The 18604-nt window shown below is 59.2% G+C and overlaps 2 protein-coding genes across 2 annotated transcripts; one reads left to right on the forward strand and one right to left on the reverse strand.

The window, feature by feature from the left end:
• Nucleotides 1-6626: 6626 nt before the first annotated feature.
• On the forward strand, nt 6627-11292 carry LOC138101715 (chondroitin sulfate proteoglycan 5-like). Its single transcript, XM_068999494.1, has 3 exons — nt 6627-6920; nt 9579-9641; nt 11047-11292. Exons 1-3 carry the CDS (start codon nt 6627-6629, stop codon nt 11149-11151), a joined length of 462 nt encoding a protein of 153 aa, XP_068855595.1. The 3' UTR covers nt 11152-11292.
• Nucleotides 11293-15991: 4699 nt separating this feature from the next.
• APOC2 (apolipoprotein C2) lies at nt 15992-18129 on the reverse strand (the record flags this gene model as incomplete). The annotated part of the gene is made up of 2 exons (XM_068999497.1): nt 15992-16347; nt 17986-18129. Coding segments are annotated over 2 exons (235 nt in total), but the record flags the coding sequence as incomplete, so codon positions are not given.
• Nucleotides 18130-18604: the final 475 nt, after the last annotated feature.

Here is an 18604-nt window from a genome sequence, read left to right on the forward strand (position 1 = left end):
TCCCCCCCCCCCCCCACAATATCGGGGTCACCCCCTCCTCGCCGCCCCTCCCCTCCCCTCCCTTCCCCCTCCCCCCCCCCCCGTTCTCCCGTTTGTAATTACCGTGATTGTAATTAACGGATTGCGCTCGTTTTGTTTCGTATGGCGCGGGTGGGGGGAGGGGTGGGGGTTGTTCTTCTCTCCCCTCCCCCTTTTCGGGGGGGTTTTTTTTTGGGGGGGGGAGGGGCAGGAACCGGGGGAAAAAAAAGCGGAAAAAAACCCGAGAAAATCGAAAAAAAAAAACCACCCAAAAAACCAAAAAAAACAAAAAAAACACCCCCCCAAAAAAAAAACCAAACCAACAAAAAACACCCAAAAAAAAAAAACCCAAAAAAAACACCCCCCAAAAAAAAAAACCAACAAAAAACACCCAAAAAAAGAAAAACAAACAAAAAAAACCACCAAAAAAAACCCCCAAAAAACCACCCCCCAAAAAAAAACAAACCAAAAAAAAACACCCCCCAAAAAAAAAACAAACCCAAAAAAGGGAATTTTTGGTTGTTTGGGGATTGGGGGAGGGGGGGGAGGGGGAGGGGCCACCCCAAGTGTCGCAATTGTCACCGTCAGCGGCGCCAGAGCGGCGCCAGTGCCACCCCCCCTCCCCCACCCGGACGGTGCCACCCCCCCCGTGTCATTGTCACCCCCCCCGGGGGCACTGCCACCCCCCCCGTGCCACCCCGGTGCCACCGTCCCTGTCCCCAGCCCTGTCCCTGTCCCCATCAGCATCGGTGTCACCATCGGTGCCATCATTGGTGTCACATCGGTGCCACATCGGTGCCACATCGGTGCCACATCGGTGCCATCATTGGTGCCACCATCGGTGTCACATTGGTGCCACCATCGGTGTCACATTGGGGCCACATCGGTGCCACTTTGGTGTCACGCCAGTGCCATATCGGTGCCACCATTGGTGCCATCATCGGTGCCACATCGGTGCCATCATCGGTGCCACACCAGTGTCACATCGGTGCCAACATTGGTGTCACATCGGTGCCACATCGGTGTCACATCGGTGCCACATCGGTGCCACATCGGTGCCACCATCAGTGCCACATCAGTGTCACATCGGTGCCACATCGGTGCCACCATCCCTCCCACATCGGTGCCACCATCGGTGCCACTTTGGTGTCACACCAGTGCCATATCGGTGCCACCATTGGTGCCATCATCGGTGTCACACCAGTGTCACATCGGTGTCACATTGGTGCCACCATCGGTGTCACATTGGGGCCACATCGGTGCCACTTTGGTGTCACACCAGTGTCACATCGGTGCCACCATTGGTGCCATCATCGGTGCCACATCAGTGCCGTCATCGGTGTCACACCAGTGTCACATTGGTGCCATCATTGGTGCCACATCGGTGCCACATCGGTGTCACATCAGTGCCACATCGGTGCCATCATTGGTGCCATCATTGGTGTCACATCAGTGCCACCATCGGTGCCACCATCGGTGCCACCATTGGTGCCATCATTGGTGTCATCATCGGTGCCACATCGGTGCCACCATTGGTGCCGTCATCGGTGTCACACCAGTGTCACATCGGTGTCACATTGGTGCCACCATCGGTGTCACATCGGGGCCACATCGGTGCCACTTTGGTGTCACACCAGTGCCATATCGGTGCCACCATTGGTGCCATCATCGGTGCCACATTGGTGCCACCATCGGTGTCATCATTGGTGTCACATCGGTGCCACATCGGTGCCACATCGGTGCCACCATTGGTGCCATCATCGGTGCCATCATCGGTGCCACATCGGTGCCATCATTGCTGTCACACCAGTGTCACATCGGTGCCACCATCGGTGCCACATCGGTGCCACATCGGTGCCACATCGGTGCCACATCGGGGCCACCATTGGTGTCATCATCGGTGCCATCATTGGTGCCACATCGGTGTCACATCAGTGCCACATCGGTGCCACCATTGGTGCCATCATTGGTGCCACATCGGTGTCACCATCGGTGCCACATCGGTGCCATCATTGGTGCCATCATTGGTGCCATCATTGGTGTCACACCACTGTCACATCGGTGCCACATCGGTGCCACATCGGTGCCGTCATCGGTGCCACATCGGTGCCACATCGGTGTCACACCGGTGTCACATCGGTGTCACATTGGTGTCATCATTGGTGCCATCATCGGTGCCACATCGGTGCCACATCGGTGTCATCATTGGTACCACCATCGGTGCCACATCGGTGTCATCATTGGTGCCATCATTGGTGCCATCATCGGTGCCACATCGGTGCCGTCATCGGTGTCACATCGGTGCCGTCATCGGTGTCACACCACTGTCACATCGGTGCCACCATTGGTGTCACATTGGTGCCACATCGGTGCCATCATTGGTGCCATCATTGGTGTCACATCGGCGCCACATCGGTGCCACATCGGTGCCACTTTGGTGTCACACCAGTGCCATATCGGTGCCACCATTGGTGCCATCATTGGTGCCACATCGGTGTCACATCGGTGTCACATCCGGGCCACCATTGGTGTCATCATCGGTGCCACATCGGTGCCATCATTGGTGCCATTATTGGTGCCACATCGGTGCCACATCGGTGCCATCATTGGTGCCACATCGGTGTCACATCGGTGCCACATCAGTGCCATCATTGGTGTCATCATCGGGGCCCCATTGGTGCCACATCGGTGTCATCATTGGTGCCACATCACTGCCACCATCGGTGTCACATTGGGGCCACATCACTGCCACCATCAGTGCCACATCGGTGCCACATCGGTGCCATCATTGGTGCCACATCGGTGTCATCATTGGTGCCACATCACTGCCACCATCGGTGTCACATTGGGGCCACATCGGTGCCGTCATCGGTGTCACATCGGTGTCACATTGGTGTCATCATTGGTGCCATCATCGGTGCCACATCGGTGCCACCATCGGTGCCACATCGGTGCCCCATCGGTGCCACATCGGTGCCACCATCGGTGCCACATCGGTGTCACCATCCCTCCCACACCGGTGCCCCACCGGTGCCCCATCGGTGCCACAGCGCTGCCCCACCCCCGTCACGTCGGCGCCACCTCAAGGTCGCCGCCGCGGTGCCACCGCCCCCCAAGGCCACCGTGTCCCCCCCCCGCTGTCCCCGTGCCCCCGATGTCCCCGTGCCCTCCATGTCCCCAATGTCCCCCAATGCCCCCCAATGTCCCCCAATGCCCCCCAATGTCCCCCCGTGTCCCCCTGATATCCCCTCCTGATGTCTCCGCTGTCCCCCCTGCTGTCCCCGTGTCCCCCCCGTGTCCCCCCCCGTGTCCCCTCACTGTCCCCGTGTCCCCCCCGTGTCCCCCCCGTGTCCCCTCACTGTCCCCGTGTCCCCCCCGTGTCCCCCCCGTGTCCCCCCCGTGTCCCCTCACTGTCCCCGCTGTCCCCCCCGTGTCCCCCCCCTCGATGTCCCCGTGTCCCCCCCGTGTCCCCCCCGTGTCCCCCCCGTGTCCCCTCGATGTCCCCGATATCCCCCCCCCGTGTCCCCCCCGTGTCCCCTCGATGTCCCCGCTGTCCCCCCCCCGTGTCCCCCCCGTGTCCCCCCCGTGTCCCCCCCGTGTCCCCCCCGTGTCCCCTCGATGTCCCCGATATCCCCCCCCGTGTCCCCCCCCTCGATGTCCCCGTGTCCCCCCCGTGTCCCCCCCGTGTCCCCCCCGTGTCCCCCCTCGATGTCCCCGTGTCCCCCCCCCGTGTCCCCCCCCGTGTCCCCCCCGTGTCCCCCCCCGTGTCCCCCCCTCGATGTCCCCGTGTCCCCCCCGTGTCCCCCCCGTGTCCCCCCCCGTGTCCCCTCGATGTCCCCGTGTCCCCCCCGTGTCCCCCCCGTGTCCCCCCGTGTCCCCTCGATGTCCCCGATATCCCCCCCCGTGTCCCCCCTGCTGTCCCCCCTCGATGTCCCCGTGTCCCCCCGCTGTCCCCCCGTGTCCCCTCGATGTCCCCCCCGTGTCCCCCCCGTGTCCCCCCCGCTGTCCCCGATATCCCCCCCGTGTCCCCCCCTCGATGTCCCCGTGTCCCCCCCGTGTCCCCCCCGTGTCCCCCCCGCTGTCCCCGATATCCCCCCCGTGTCCCCCCCTCGATGTCCCCGTGTCCCCCCCGTGTCCCCCCCGTGTCCCCCCCGCTGTCCCCGCGCTGGCGCCGCTCGGTCTGGCCCGGGGGTGACCTCGGCAGGGGACAGCAAACACGGCCGGGGACAGCGCGGGGGGGCGGGGACACCTGGGTGACCCCCCCGGACACCTGGGTGACCCCCCCGGACACCTGAGGGACCCCCGAGTGACCCCCGAGTGACCCCAAACACCTGAGCGACCCCCAAACACCTGAGTGACCCCGAGTGACCCCCGAGTGACCCCAAACACCTGAGCGACCCCCCCCCCCGGACACCTGAGGGACCCCCCCCAAACACCTGAGCGACCCCCAAACACCTGAGCGACCCCGAGTGACCCCCGAGTGACCCCAAACACCTGAGCGACCCCCAAACACCTGAGCAACCCCCCCCAACACCTGAGTGACCCCCAAGTGACCCCCCCCCGTCACCTGAGTGACCCCCGGACACCTGAGCAACCCCCAAACACCCGAGTGACCGCCCCCGGACACCTGAGTGACCCCTGAGTGACCCCCAGACACCTGAGTGACCCCCATCGGACACTCTGAGTGGCCCCTGAGTGACCGCCCCCGGACACCTGAGTGACCCCCGAGTGACCCCCAAACACCTGAGTGACCCCCATCGGACACCTGAGTGACCCCTGAGTGACCCCCGGACACTCCCGACCGACCCCCGACTGACCCCCAAACACCTGAGTGACGCCCCGGACACACCTGAGTGACCCCTGAGTGACCCCAGGACACACCTGAGTGACCCCCTGGACACCTGACCACCCCCAGGACACACCTGAGTGACCCCCTGGCCACACCTGAGTGACCCCCGGACACACCTGAGTGACCCCTGGACACACCTGAGTGACCCCTGGACACACCTGGGTCCCTTTTAGGGGGTCCTGGACACACCTGAGTGACCCCCCCTGGACACACCTGAGTGACCCCCCCGGACACACCTGAGTGACCCCCGGACACACCTGAGTGACCCCCCCGGACACACCTGAGTGACCCCCGGACACACCTGGGTCCCTTTTAGGGGGTCCTGGCCACACCTGAGTGACCCCCTGGATACACCTGAGTGACCCCCCTGGACACACCTGAGTGACCCCCCCCGGCCACACCTGAGTGACCCCCCTGGACACACCTGAGTGACCCCCCCGGACACACCTGAGTGACACCCCTGGACACACCTGAAACCCCCCCCGGACACACCTGAGTGACCCCCTGGACACCTGATCACCCCCTGGACACACCTGAGTGACCCCCCCGGACACACCTGAGTGACCCCCCCTGGACACACCTGAAACCCCCCCCGGACACACCTGAGTGACCCCCCCTGGACACACCTGAGTGACCCCCCCGGACACACCTGAGTGACCCCCGGACACACCTGAGTGACCCCCCCCGGACACACCTGAGTGACCCCCTGGACACACCTGAGTGACCCCCGGCCACACCTGAGTGACCCCTGGCCACACCTGAGTGACCCCCCCGGACGCACCTGAGTGACCCCCCCTGGACACACCTGAGTGACCCCCGGACACACCTGAGTGACCCCCCCCGGACACACCTGAGTGACCCCCTGGACACACCTGAGTGACCCCTGGCCACACCTGAGTGACCCCCCCGGACACACCTGAGTGACCCCCCCCTGGACACACCTGAGTGACCCCCCCGGACACACCTGAGTGACCCCCCCCCGGACACACCTGAGTGACCCCCGGACACACCTGAGTGACCCCCCCGGACACACCTGAGTGACCCCCCCCTGGACACACCTGAGTGACCCCCCCTGGACACACCTGAGTGACCCCCCCCGGACACACCTGAGTGACCCCCGGACACACCTGAGTGACCCCCCCGGACACACCTGAGTGACCCCCCCCTGGACACACCTGAGTGACCCCCGGACACACCTGAGTGACCCCCCTGGACACACCTGAGTGACCCCCCCGGACACACCTGAGTGACCCCCTGGACACACCTGAGTGACCCCTGGCCACACCTGAGTGACCCCCCTGGACACACCTGAGTGACCCCCCCTGGACACACCTGAGTGACCCCCGGACACACCTGAGTGACCCCCCCGGACACACCTGAGTGACCCCCGGACACACCTGAGTGACCCCCCCCGGACACACCTGAGTGACCCCCGGACACACCTGAGTGACCCCCCCTGGACACACCTGAGTGACCCCCGGACACACCTGAGTGACCCCCGGACACACCTGAGTGACCCCCCCGGACACACCTGAGTGACCCCCCTGGACACTTGACCACCACTCCCCCCCCCTCCCCCCCCCTCCCGGCCCGTAAAATCCCGGAAATCCCAAACTTGGCGTTTTTCCACCCAAACCGGGAGCGGGGCCGGGAAAGGCGGGGGGTGGGGGAGGGGCTGTGGGTGGGGGAGGGGCGGTGGGGGGAGGGGCCGGGGGGGGGATAAAAGGGGCGGAGGGGCCGCGACCCCCCCCAGGACGCGATGAGGCCGCTGCGGGTGCTGCCCCTCCCCCCCTTCCTCCTCCTCGTGCTGAGCGCGGGGACAGGTGGGGCACACCTGGCACAGGTGAGCCCGAACCTGGCACGGGTGAACCCCAACCTGGCACAGGTGAACCCGAACCTGGCACAGGTGAGCCCGAACCTGGCACAGGTGACCCCGAACCTGGCACGGGGGAACCCCAACCTGGCACAGGTGAGCCCGAACCTGGCACAGGTGAACCCGAACCTGGCACGGGGGAACCCCAACCTGGCACAGGTGAACCCGAACCTGGCACAGGTGAGGCGCGACGGGGTCCGGGGGGGTTCCGGGGGACCCCAAACTTGGGATGGGTGAGCCCCGAGCCCGGATTTGGGGGGGTTTCACCTGGATTTGGGGGGATTTGGGGGATTCCCGCCTGGATTTGGGGGGGTTTCACCTGGATTTGGGGGGTTCCCACCTGGATTTGGGGGGATTCAGGTGGTTGGCACCTGGATTTGGGGGGTTCGCACCTGGATTTGGGGGGTTTCACCTGGATTTGGGGGGTTCGCACCTGGATTTGGGGGGTTTCACCTGGATTTGGGGGGTTCGCACCTGGATTCGCGGGGGTTTCACCTGGATTTGGGGGATTCGCACCTGGATTTGGGGGGATTCAGGTGGTTGGCACCTGGATTTGGGGGGTTCGCGCCTGGATTTGGGGGGTTCGCACCTGGATTTGGGGGGTTCGCACCTGGATTCGCGGGGGTTTCACCTGGATTTGGGGGGTTCGCGCCTGGATTTGGGGGGGATTCAGGTGTTTCCCGCCTGGATTTGGGGGGATTTGGGGGGTTCGCACCTGGATTTGGGGGGATTCACCTGGATTTGGGGGAATTCGGGGGGTTCGCACCTGGATTTGGGGGTTCGTGCCTGGATTTGGGGGGGGTTTAAGGTGTTTCCCGCCTGGATTTGGGGGGATTTGGGGGGATTTGGGGGGATTTGGGGGGTTCTCACCTGGATTTGGGGGAATTCAGGTGTTTCCCGCCTGGATTTGGGGGGTTCGCACCTGGATTTGGGGGAATTCGGGTGGTTCACACCTGGATTTGGGGGTTCGCACCTGGATTTGGGGGTTCGCACCTGGATTTGGGGGAATTCGGGTGGTTCGCACCTGGATTTGGGGGGTTCGCACCTGGATTTGGGGGTTCGCACCTGGATTTGGGGGAATTCGGGTGGTTCGCACCTGGATTTGGGGGGTTCGCACCTGGATTTGGGGGTTCGCACCTGGATTTGGGGGTTCACACCTGGATTTGGGGGTTCGCACCCGGATTTGGGGGGATTCAGGTGTTTCCCGCCTGGATTTGGGGGGTTCGCACCTGGATTTGGGGGGATTCGGGTGGCCAGGTGAGCCCCAGCATCCAGGCTTTGGGGGGCCCCAGGTGTGTTCTGGGTGGCCCCAGGTGTATTTTGGGGGGTCCCAGGTGTATTTTGGGTGGCCCCAGGTGTGTTCTGGGTGGTCCCAGGTGTATTTTGGGTGGCCCCAGGTGTGTTCTGGGTGGTCCCAGGTGTATTTTGGGGGGTCCCAGGTGTATTTTGGGGGTCCCAGGTGTGTTCTGGGTGGTCCCAGGTGTATTTTGGGGGGTCCCAGGTGTATTTTGGGGGGTCCCAGGTGTATTTTGGGTGGCCCCAGGTGTGTTCTGGGTGGTCCCAGGTGTATTTTGGGGGGTCCCAGGTGTATTTTGGGGGTCCCAGGTGTGTTCTGGGTGGTCCCAGGTGTATTTTGGGGGGTCCCAGGTGTATTTTGGGGGGTCCCAGGTGTATTTTGGGTGGCCCCAGGTGTGTTCTGGGTGGTCCCAGGTGTATTTTGGGGGGTCCCAGGTGTATTTTGGGGGTCCCAGGTGTGTTTTGGGGGGTCCAAGGTGTATTTTGGGGGGTCCCAGGTGTGTTTTGGGGGGTCCCAGGTGTATTTTGGGTGGCCCCAGGTGTGTTCTGGGTGGTCCCAGGTGTATTTTGGGTGGTCCCAGGTGTGTTCTGGGTGGCCCCAGGTGTATTTTGGGGGGTCCCAGGTGTATTTTGGGTGGCCCCAGGTGTGTTCTGGGTGGTCCCAGGTGTATTTTGGGGGGTCCCAGGTGTATTTTGGGGGTCCCAGGTGTGTTCTGGGTGGTCCCAGGTGTATTTTGGGTGGCCCCAGGTGTATTTTGGGTGGCCCCAGGTGTGTTCTGGGTGGTCCCAGGTGTATTTTGGGGGGTCCCAGGTGTATTTTGGGGGGTCCCAGGTGTGTTCTGGGTGGTCCCAGGTGTATTTTGGGGGGTCCCAGGTGTGTTTTGGGGGGTCCAAGGTGTATTTTGGGGGGTCCCAGGTGTATTTTGGGGGGGTCCAAAGTGTATTTTGGGTGGCCCCAGGTGTGTTCTGGGTGGTCCCAGGTGTATTTTGGGTGGTCCCAGGTGTATTTTGGGTGGCCCCAGGTGTGTTCTGGGTGGTCCCAGGTGTATTTTGGGGGGTCCCAGGTGTATTTTGGGGGTCCCAGGTGTGTTCTGGGTGGTCCCAGGTGTATTTTGGGGGGTCCCAGGTGTGTTTTGGGGGGTCCCAGGTGTATTTTGGGTGGCCCCAGGTGTGTTCTGGGTGGTCCCAGGTGTATTTTGGGTGGTCCCAGGTGTGTTCTGGGTGGTCCCAGGTGTATTTTGGGTGGCCCCAGGTGTATTTTGGGTGGCCCCAGGTGTGTTCTGGGTGGTCCCAGGTGTATTTTGGGTGGCCCCAGGTGTGTTCTGGGTGGTCCCAGGTCTATTTTGGGGGGTCCCAGGTGTGTTCTGGGTGGTCCCAGGTCTATTTTGGGGGGTCCCAGGTGTGTTTTGGGGGGGTCCCAGGTCTATATTGGGGGGTCCCAGGTGTGTTCTGGGTGGTCCCAGGTGTATTCTGGGGGGTCCCAGGTGTGTTTTGGGGGGGTCCCAGGTGTGTCCGCAGCCTCACCCTCCTCCCCTCCCCCAGCCCCAGGTAGCCCCGGAGTCGCTGCTGGAGCCGAAGCCCCCGGCCCCGATGGGGGATGGGCAGGTAAGTGACCCCTCCCCCTCCCCAGGTGTGCAGGGGGATCCACACCTGGAATTTTGGGGGTTCCAGGTGAGCAATACCTGAGATTTGGGGGTTCCAGGTGACCCCACACCTGGAATTTTGGGGGATCCAGGTGCCCCACACCTGGAATTTGGGGGTTCCAGCTGCCCCACACCTGGAATTGGGGGATCCAGGTGACCCACAACTGGATTTGGGGTCTCCAAACCACCCCACACCTGGAATTTTGGGGGTTCCAGGTGCCCCACACCTGGAATTTGGAGGGATCCAGGTGTCCAGGTGACCCCACACCTGGAATTTGGGGTCTCCAAACCACCCCACACCTGGAATTTGGGGTCTCCAAACCACCCCACACCTGGAATTTGGGGGGATCCAGGTGCCCCACACCTGGAATTGGGTGGTTCCAGGTGGCCAATACCTGGAATTTGGGGGTTTCCAGGTGACCCCACACCTGGATTTGGGGGGGATCCAGGTGTCCCACATCTGGAATTGGGGGGGGAATCCAGGTGTCCAGGTGACCCCACACCTGGGATTTGGGGTCTCCAAACCACCCCACACCTGGAATTTGGGGTCTCCAAACCACCCCACACCTGGAATTTGGGGGTTTCCAGGTGACCCCACACCTGGAATTGGGGGGGATCCAGGTGTCCAGGTGACCCCACACCTGGGATTTGGGGTCTCCAAACCACTCCACACCTGGAATTGGGGGATCCAGGTGACCCCACACCTGGAATTGGGGGATCCAGGTGACCCCACACCTGGAATTGGGGGGTTCCGGCTGCCCCACACCTGGAATTGGGGGATCCAGGTGACCCACAACTGGATTTGGGGTCTCCAAACCACCCCACACCTGAAATTTGGGGGGATCCAGGTGCCCCACACCTGGAATTGGGTGGTTCCAGGTGGCCAATACCTGGAATTTGGGGGTTTCCAGGTGACCCCACACCTGGATTGGGGGGGGATCCAGGTGCCCCACACCTGGAATTGGGGGGGGAATCCAGGTGTCCAGGTGACCCCACACCTGGAATTGGGGGGTTCCAGCTGCCCCACACCTGGAATTGGGGGGTTCCAGCTGCCCCACACCTGGAATTGGGTGGTTCCAGGTGGCCAATACCTGGAATTTGAGGGTTTCCAGGTGGCCCACACTTGGAATTTGGGGTCTCCAAACCATCTCACACCTAAAATTTGGGTTTTCCAGGTGACCCCACACCTGAAATTTGGGGTCTCCAAACCACCCCACACCTGGAATTGGGTGGTTCCAGCTGCCCCACACCTGGAATTGGGTGGTTCCAGCTGCCCCACACCTGGAATTGGGGGGTTTCCAGGTGGCCCCACACCTGCGCCCCGTGCCCTCCCCACCCACCTGAGCCCTGTTTCTCCTCACCTGCAGCACACCTGGCTCCGGAGCCGCCGGCACAGCCCCCACTTCCCGCTCTGCTCCTTCTGCTGCAACTGCTGCCGCAACCGCGGCTGCGGCTTCTGCTGCCGCACCTGAGCCGCACCTGAGCCCCCCGAAACACCTGGGACACCCCCTCCCCCCCCTATTTATTACCTGTCCCCTCCCCCCCTCGCTGAACGGCCATAAAAAGGTGTTTTTCTAAAGGCTTCGTGTGCTTTTGGGGCCAAATCGGGAGGGTTTGGGAATCAGGTGGGCAAGGGGGTGGCTCAGGTGTGTGGGGAGGGGGTTGGGGGGGGTCTCAGGTGATTTTTGAGGGGTCCCAAGTGTCCTTTGGGGAGGTTTGGGGGATTTAAGCCGATTTTGCCGGGTTTCGACCCTAAATCCCTCCTCAAGGGGTGCCTCAAAATCTGGGGGAAATCAGGGGGAAAATGGGAGTTTGCACCAAAGTTCTTATTCCCCCCCCTAAAATGAGCCTAATAATAAAAAAAAAATGGTGCCGGACATTGAACGTACCTTTTTTTTACCTCACAAAATCCTGTCACCCCCTCAAAAACAGCTGTTTTCACCAGAGGGGTGTCAAAATTTGGAGGTTTGGGGCTTTTTTTAGGGAGGGTCTCAGCTTTTCCGGGAGGATTTGAGGGGGGATTTTGGGTGTCCCACAGGTTTTTGGGGCACCTCAAGAGTTTGGGAGAGACTTTTCACGGGCAGGGGGTTGAGGGATTTGGGGGGAGGTTGGAGTGCCCCGGGGCGTTCTGGGGGGAGGGTCTTAGGGGGATTTTGGGGGGATTTGGGGGCATTTTAGGAGTTTTTTTGGGGGGGGGTCCCTCCTCCCTCCCCGTCCCTTCCCACCTTCTCAAGGCGCCATTTGCAGAGATCGGCCCGCGCTCGGCGCTGATTGGCTGCCGCCGGTCACGTGCCCGCGCGCTGATTGGCTGCGCCTCTGCCGGGCACCACCCCCCCCCCCCCCCCCCGCCTTGTGTTTCCCGCCCTTTTTCGCTTCCCGCCCTTTTCGCCCCCCTCAGGCTTCCCGCCCTTTTTTAGTCACATTTTCTGCCCTTTTTTTTGTCACATTTTCACCCTTTTCCCGTTTTCTGCCCTTTTTTGGGTCACATTTTCCATCCCTTTTCCCATTTTCTGCCTTTTTTTTGTCACATTTTCACCCTTTTCCCGTTTTCTGCCCTTTTTGGGTCACATTTTCACCCTTTTCCCGTTTTCTGCCCTTTTTGGGTCACATTTTCTGCCCTTTTCCCATTTTCTGCCCTTTTTTTGTCACATTTTCCACCCCTTTCCCCTCACGTTTTCTGCCTTTTTTTTAGTCACATTTTCTGCCCTTTTTTTGTCACATTTTCACCCTTTTCCCGTTTTCTGCCCTTTTTTGTCACATTTTCCACCCTTTTCCCCTCACGTTTTCTGCTCTTTTTTTAAGTCACGTTTTCTGCCTTTTCCCCCTCACATTTTTTGCCTTTTCCCCTCACGTTTTCTGCCTTTTTCCCCTCACATTTTTTACCCTTTTCCCCTCACATTTTCTGTCCTTTTTTAGTCTCATTTTCTGCCCTTTTCCCCTCATGTTTTCTGCCCTTTTTTTGTCACATTTTCTGCCCTTTTCCCCTCACGTTTTCTGCCCTTTTTAGTCGCAGTTTTTGCCTTTTCCCCTCACGTTTTCAGCCCTTTTTTAGTCACATTTTTTGCCTTTTTTAGTCACATTTTCTGCCCGTTTCTTGTCACATTTTTTGCCCTTTTCCCCTCACATTTTCTGCCCTTTTTTAGTCACATTTTTTGCCTTTCCCCCTTATGTTTTCTGCCCTTTTTTGTCACATTTTTTGCCTTTTTAGTCTCATTTTCTGCCCTTTTCCCCTCACGTTTTCTGCCCTTTTTTAGTCACATTTTTTGCCTTTCCCCCTCATGTTTTCTGCCCTTTTTTAGTCACATTTTTTGCCTTTTTTTGTCACATTTTCTGCCCTTTCCCCCTCACATTTCCTGCCCCTTTTTCACCAACATTTTTTATCCTTTTCCCCTCACGTTTTTGCCTTTTCCCTCACATTTCCCCCCCTTTTCCCTCACATTTCCCACCCTTTTCCCCTCACGTTTTCTGCCCTTTTTTTGTCACATTTTTTGCCTTTCCCCCTTATGTTTTCTGCCCTTTATTAGTCACATTTTCTGCCCCTTTTTGGTCACATTTTCTGCCCTTTTCCCCTCACATTTTCTGCCCTTTTTTAGTCACATTTTTTGCCTTTTCCCCTCACGTTTTCTGCCCTTTTTAGTCACATTTTTTGCCTTTTCCCCTCATGTTTTCTGCCCTTTTTAGTCACATTTTTTTGCCTTTTTTTGTCACATTTTCTGCCCTTCTCCCCTCATATTTTTTGCTTTTCCCCGACATTTTCTGCCCTTTTCCCCTCACATTTCCCGCCCTTTTCCCCTCACGTTTTCTTGTCACATTTTTTGCCCTTTTCCCCTCACATTTTCTGCCCTTTTTTAGTCACATTTTTTTGCCTTTTCCCCTCACGTTTTCTGCCCTTTTTTAGTCACATTTTTTACCTTTTTAGTCTCATTTTCTGCCCTTTTCCCCTCACGTTTTCTGCCCTTTTTTTGTCACATTTTCTGCCCTTTTTTAGTCACATTTTTTACCTTTTTAGTCTCATTTTCTGCCCTTTTCCCCTCACGTTTTCTGCCCTTTTTTTGTCACATTTTCTGCCCTTTTTTTGTCACATTTTCTGCCCTTTCCCCCTCACATTTCCTGCCCCTTTTTCACCAACATTTTTATCCTTTTCCCCTCACGTTTTTGCCTTTCCCCCTCACATTTCCCGCCCTTTTCCCCTCACATTTCCCGCCCTTTTCCCCTCACCTTTCCCCCCCTTTTTCCCTCACATTTCCCCCCCTTTTTCCCTCACATTTCCGCCCTTTTTCCCTCACATTTCCGCCCTTTTCCCCTCACATTTCCCCCCTTTTTCCTCACATTTCCCGCCCTTTTCCCCTCACATTTCCTGCCCTTTTCCCCTCACCTTTCCCGCCCTTTTCCCCTCACATTTCCCCCCCTTTTCCCCCTCACATTTCCCGCCCTTTTCCTCTCACATTTCCGCCCTTTTCCCCTCACATTTCCCGCCCTTTTCCCCTCACCTTTCCCCCCCTTTTTCCCCTCACATTTCCCCCCCTTTTCCCCTCACATTTCCCCCCTTTTTCCCCTCACGTTTCCCACCCTTTTTCCCTCACATTTCCGCCCTTTTCCCCTCACATTTCCCCCCTTTTTCCCTCACGTTTCCTGCCCTTTCCCCCTCACATTTCCCGCCCTTTTCCCCTCACATTTCCCGCCCTTTTTCCCTCACCTTTCCCGCCCTTTTCCCCCCTCACGTTTCCCGCCCTTTTCCCCTCACGTTTCCCGCCCTTTTCCCCCCTCACGTTTCCCGCCCTTTTCCCTCACGTTTCCCGTCCTTTTTCCCTCACATTTCCCGCCCTTTTTCCCTCACCTTTCCCGCCCTTTTCCCCTCACATTTCCCGCCCTTTTTCCCTCACATTTCCCGCCCTTTTCCCCTCACGTTTCCCGCCCTTTTTCCCTCACGTTTCCCGCCCTTTTTCCCTCACATTTCCCGCCCTTTTTCCCTCACATTTCCCGCCCTTTTCCCCTCACATTTCCCGCCCTTTTCCCCTCACATTTCCTGCCCTTTTTCCCTCACGTTTCCCGCCCTTTTTCCCTCACGTTTCCTGCCCTTTTCCCCTCACGTTTCCCCCCTTTTTCCCCTCACGTTTCCCGCCCTTTTCCCCTCACATTTCCCCCCTTTTTCCCTCACGTTTCCCGCCCTTTTCCCCCCTCACGTTTCCCGCCATTTTCCCTTCACTTCAATCCTTGAGCTCATCCAAAACAGGGCATTTTTGGCCTCAATTTAATCCTTAAAACAGCACAAAATGAGGGCTTTCCCTCAATTTAAAGCCTTTTCCTTCCCAAATCCTCCTTTTTTTTCCTGGGGGTATTGGGGAGGGACTGGGGAAAATGGGACTTGGGCTTTCTCAGCCCCATTTTTGGGTGTATTTCTCCCCTTTTTTGAGCTTTCTCTGCCCCATTTTTGGGTGTATTTCTCCCCTTTTTTGGGCTTTCTCAGCCCCATTTTTGGGTGTATTTCTCCCCTTTTTTGGGCTTTCTCAGCCCCATTTTTGGGTGTATTTCTCCCCTTTTTTGGGCTTTCTCAGCCTCATTTTTGGGTGTATTTCTCCCCTTTTTTGGGCTTTCTCAGCCCCATTTTTGGGCGTATTTCCCCCTTTTTTTTGGGCTTTCTCAGCCCCATTTTTTGGATGTATTTCCCCCATTTTTTGGTTGCTTTTTCTCCATTTTTTTGGGCTTTCTCAGCCCCATTTTTGGGTGTATTTCTCCCCTTTTTTGGGCTTTCTCAGCCCCATTTTTGGGTGTATTTTCCCCTTTTTTTGAGCTTTCTCAGCCCCATTTTTGGGTGTATTTTCCCCTTTTTTTGGGCTTTCTCAGCCCCATTTTTGGGTGTATCCGCCCATATTTTGGGTGCTTTCCCCCCCCCTTTTTTGACGTCTCTTCGCCCCATTTTTGGGTGAATTTCCCCCATTTTTTTGTGTGTATTTCCCTCTTTATTTTTGCTTTTTCAGCCCCATTTTTGGGGTGTATTCCCCCCTTTATTTTTGCTTTTTCAGCCCCATTTTTGGGGTGTATTCCCCCCTTTATTTTTGCTTTTTCAGCCCCATTTTGGGGTGTATTTCCCCCTTTATTTTTGCTTCTTCAGCCCCATTTTTGGGGTGTATTCCCCCCTTTATTTCCACTCCCTCAGCCCCATTTTTGGCTGCATTTCCCCCATTTTTGAGCTTTCTCAGCCCCATTTTTGGGCTGCATTTCCCCCATTTTTGGGTGTATTTCCCCCATTTTTTGAGCTTTTTCAGCCCCATTTTTGGGGTGTATTCCCCCCTTTATTTTTGCTTCTTCAGCCCCATTTTTGGGGTGTATTCCCCCCTTTATTTTTGCTTCTTCAGCCCCATTTTTGGGGTGTATTCCCCCTTTATTTCCACTCCCTCAGCCCCATTTTTGGGCTGCATTTCCCCCATTTTTGGCTACATTTCCCCATTTTTCCCCTCTCTCCCCCCCCACTTTCCCCCCCCGAGACCGAGCCCCCCGTGGCCGCCGCCTTTATTGGGGGGGTGGGGGCGGCCCCCTGGGGGGGGGTCCCCCGTGCCCCCCCGATTTTGGGGAGGGGTCACTGCTCCCCCTGCCACCAGTGGTAGAGCTGGTCCGTGAGGATCCCGGTGTAGGTGACCACGGCCGTGGCCCCCTGCTCGTACGCGGTCCTGGGGGGGCAACGTCGGCATTTTGGGGCTGGGGGCGGGGGGGCAGGGGGGTCCCTGAGGGGGTTTGGGGGTCCCTGAGGGGGTTTGGGGGGTTCCTGAGGGGATTTGGGGGGTCCCTGGGGAGTTTGGGGGGTTCCTGAGGGGGGTTTGGGGGTCCCTAAGGGTGTTGGGGGGGGGGGTTTTAAGGGGAGAAAACTCGGATTTTGGGGGTCCCTGAGGGGATCGGGGAGGTTTTTAGGGGGAGAAAACTGGATTTTGGGGGGCATTGGGGGGGGGTTTGGGGGGCACTGGGGGGATTTGGGGGGATTTTTGGGGAGAAAACCCCGGATTTGGGGGTCCCTGGGGGGGGTTTGGGGGGGACTGAGAGGGTTTGGGGGGTTCCTGAGGGGGTTTGGGGGTCCCTGGGGGGATTTGGGGGGTTCCTGAGGGGGTTTGGGGGTCCCTGAGGGGATTTGGGGGGTTCCTGAGGGGGTTTGGGGGGTCCCTGAGGGGATCGGGGGGGGTTAAGGGGAAAAAACTCGGATTTTGGGGGTCCCTGAGGGGATCGGGGGGGGGTTTAGGGGGGAGAAAACTGGGATTTTGGGGGGCACTGGGGGGGGTTTGGGGGTCCTTGGGCGGGATTTGGGGGTCCCTGGGGGGGATTTGGGGGTCCTTGGGGGAATTTGGGGGGCACTGGGTGATTTGGGGGGTCCCTGAGGGAATCGGGGGGGGGTTTAGGGGGAGAAAACTGGGATTTTGGGGGGCACTGGGGGGGGGTTTGGGGGTCCCTGAGGGGATCGGGGGGGGTTATGGGGAGAAAACCCGGATTTTGGGGTCCTTGGGGGGATTTGGGGGGCACTGAGGGGGTTTGGGGGTCCTTGGATGGGTTTGGGGGCAACTGGAGGGATTTGGGGGGCACTGAGGGGGTTTGGGGGGTCCCTGAGGGGGTTTGGGGGTCCCTGAGGGGGTTTGGGGGGTCCCTGAGGGGATTTGGGGGGTTCCTGAGGGGGTTTGGGGGGTCCCTGAGGGGGTTTGGGGGGCACTGAGGGGGTTTGGGGGGTCCCTGAGGGGATTTGGGGGGCACTGAGGGGGTTTGGGGGGTCCCTGAGGGGGTTTTGGGGGTTCCTGAGGGGGTTTGGGGGGTCCCTGAGGGGATCGGGGGGGGTTTAAGGGGAGGAAACCCCGGATTTTGGGGGGTCTCTGGGCGGGGGCTTGGGGGTCCTTGGGGGGATTTGGGGGTCCCTGGGGGGGGATTTGGGGAGAAAACCCCGGATTTGGGGGTCCCTGAAGGGATTTGGGGTCACTGGAGGGATTTGGGGGGTCCCTGAAGGGGATTTTGGGTAGAAACCCCCAAATTTGGGGGTTTTGGGGGGTCCCTGAAGGGAATTTGGGGTAGAAACCCCCGGATTTGGGGGTTTTGGGGGGTCCCTGAAGGGAATTTTGAGTAGAAACCCCCGGATTTGGGAGTTTTGGGGGGTCCCTGAAGGGAATTTTGGGTAGAAACCCCCGGATTTGGGAGTTTTGGGGGGTCCCTGAATGGATTTTTGGTAGAAACCCCCGGATTTGGGGGTTTTTGAGGGATTCCTGGAGGGATTTTTGGGTAGAAACCCCCGGATTTGGGGTTTTGGGGTTGGATTTTTTTTGGGGGGGGGTCCTTACCGGATCCGCTGCTGCGTCGAGGGGAGGTCGAGCCTCCCCAGGAGGGTCCCGGCGGCCGAGCCCACCTGGCCCAGGTAGCCCCGGAGCTGCGTCAGGGGGCCCGGGGGGGGCGGGGCCGGCGTGGGGGGGGGGCGGCGGTGGCGACTGCGGGGGGGAGGGGGGTCAGGTTTGGGGGGGGGTTTGGGGGGATTTGGGGCGGTTTGGGGGGGATTTGGGGGGAGATTGGGGGGATTTTGGGGGGGGTTGGGGGATTTAGGGGGAGATTGGGGGGGTTTGGGGGGGTTTGGGGGGATTTGGGGGGAGATTGGGGGGAGATCGGGGGGGTTTGGGGGGATTTTGGGGGAGATCGGGGGAATTTGGGGGGGGTTGGGGGGATTTAGGGGGATTTGGGGGGGTTTGGGGGGAGATTGGGGGAGATCGGGGGAATTTGGGGGAGTTCGGGGGAATTTGGGGGGGGTTTGGGGGGATTTGGGGGGAGATCGGGGGGGTTTGGGGGGATTTGGGGGGATTTGGGGGGGATTTGGGGGGGGGTTGGGGGGATTTAGGGGGAGATTGGGGGGGGTTTGGGGGGGTTTGGAGGGATTTGGGGGGAGATCGGGGGGGTTGGGGGAGATTGGGG

The sequence above is a fragment of the Aphelocoma coerulescens genome, unplaced genomic scaffold (genome assembly GCF_041296385.1).
Source record: "Aphelocoma coerulescens isolate FSJ_1873_10779 unplaced genomic scaffold, UR_Acoe_1.0 HiC_scaffold_441, whole genome shotgun sequence".
NCBI lineage: Eukaryota > Metazoa > Chordata > Aves > Passeriformes > Corvidae > Aphelocoma > Aphelocoma coerulescens.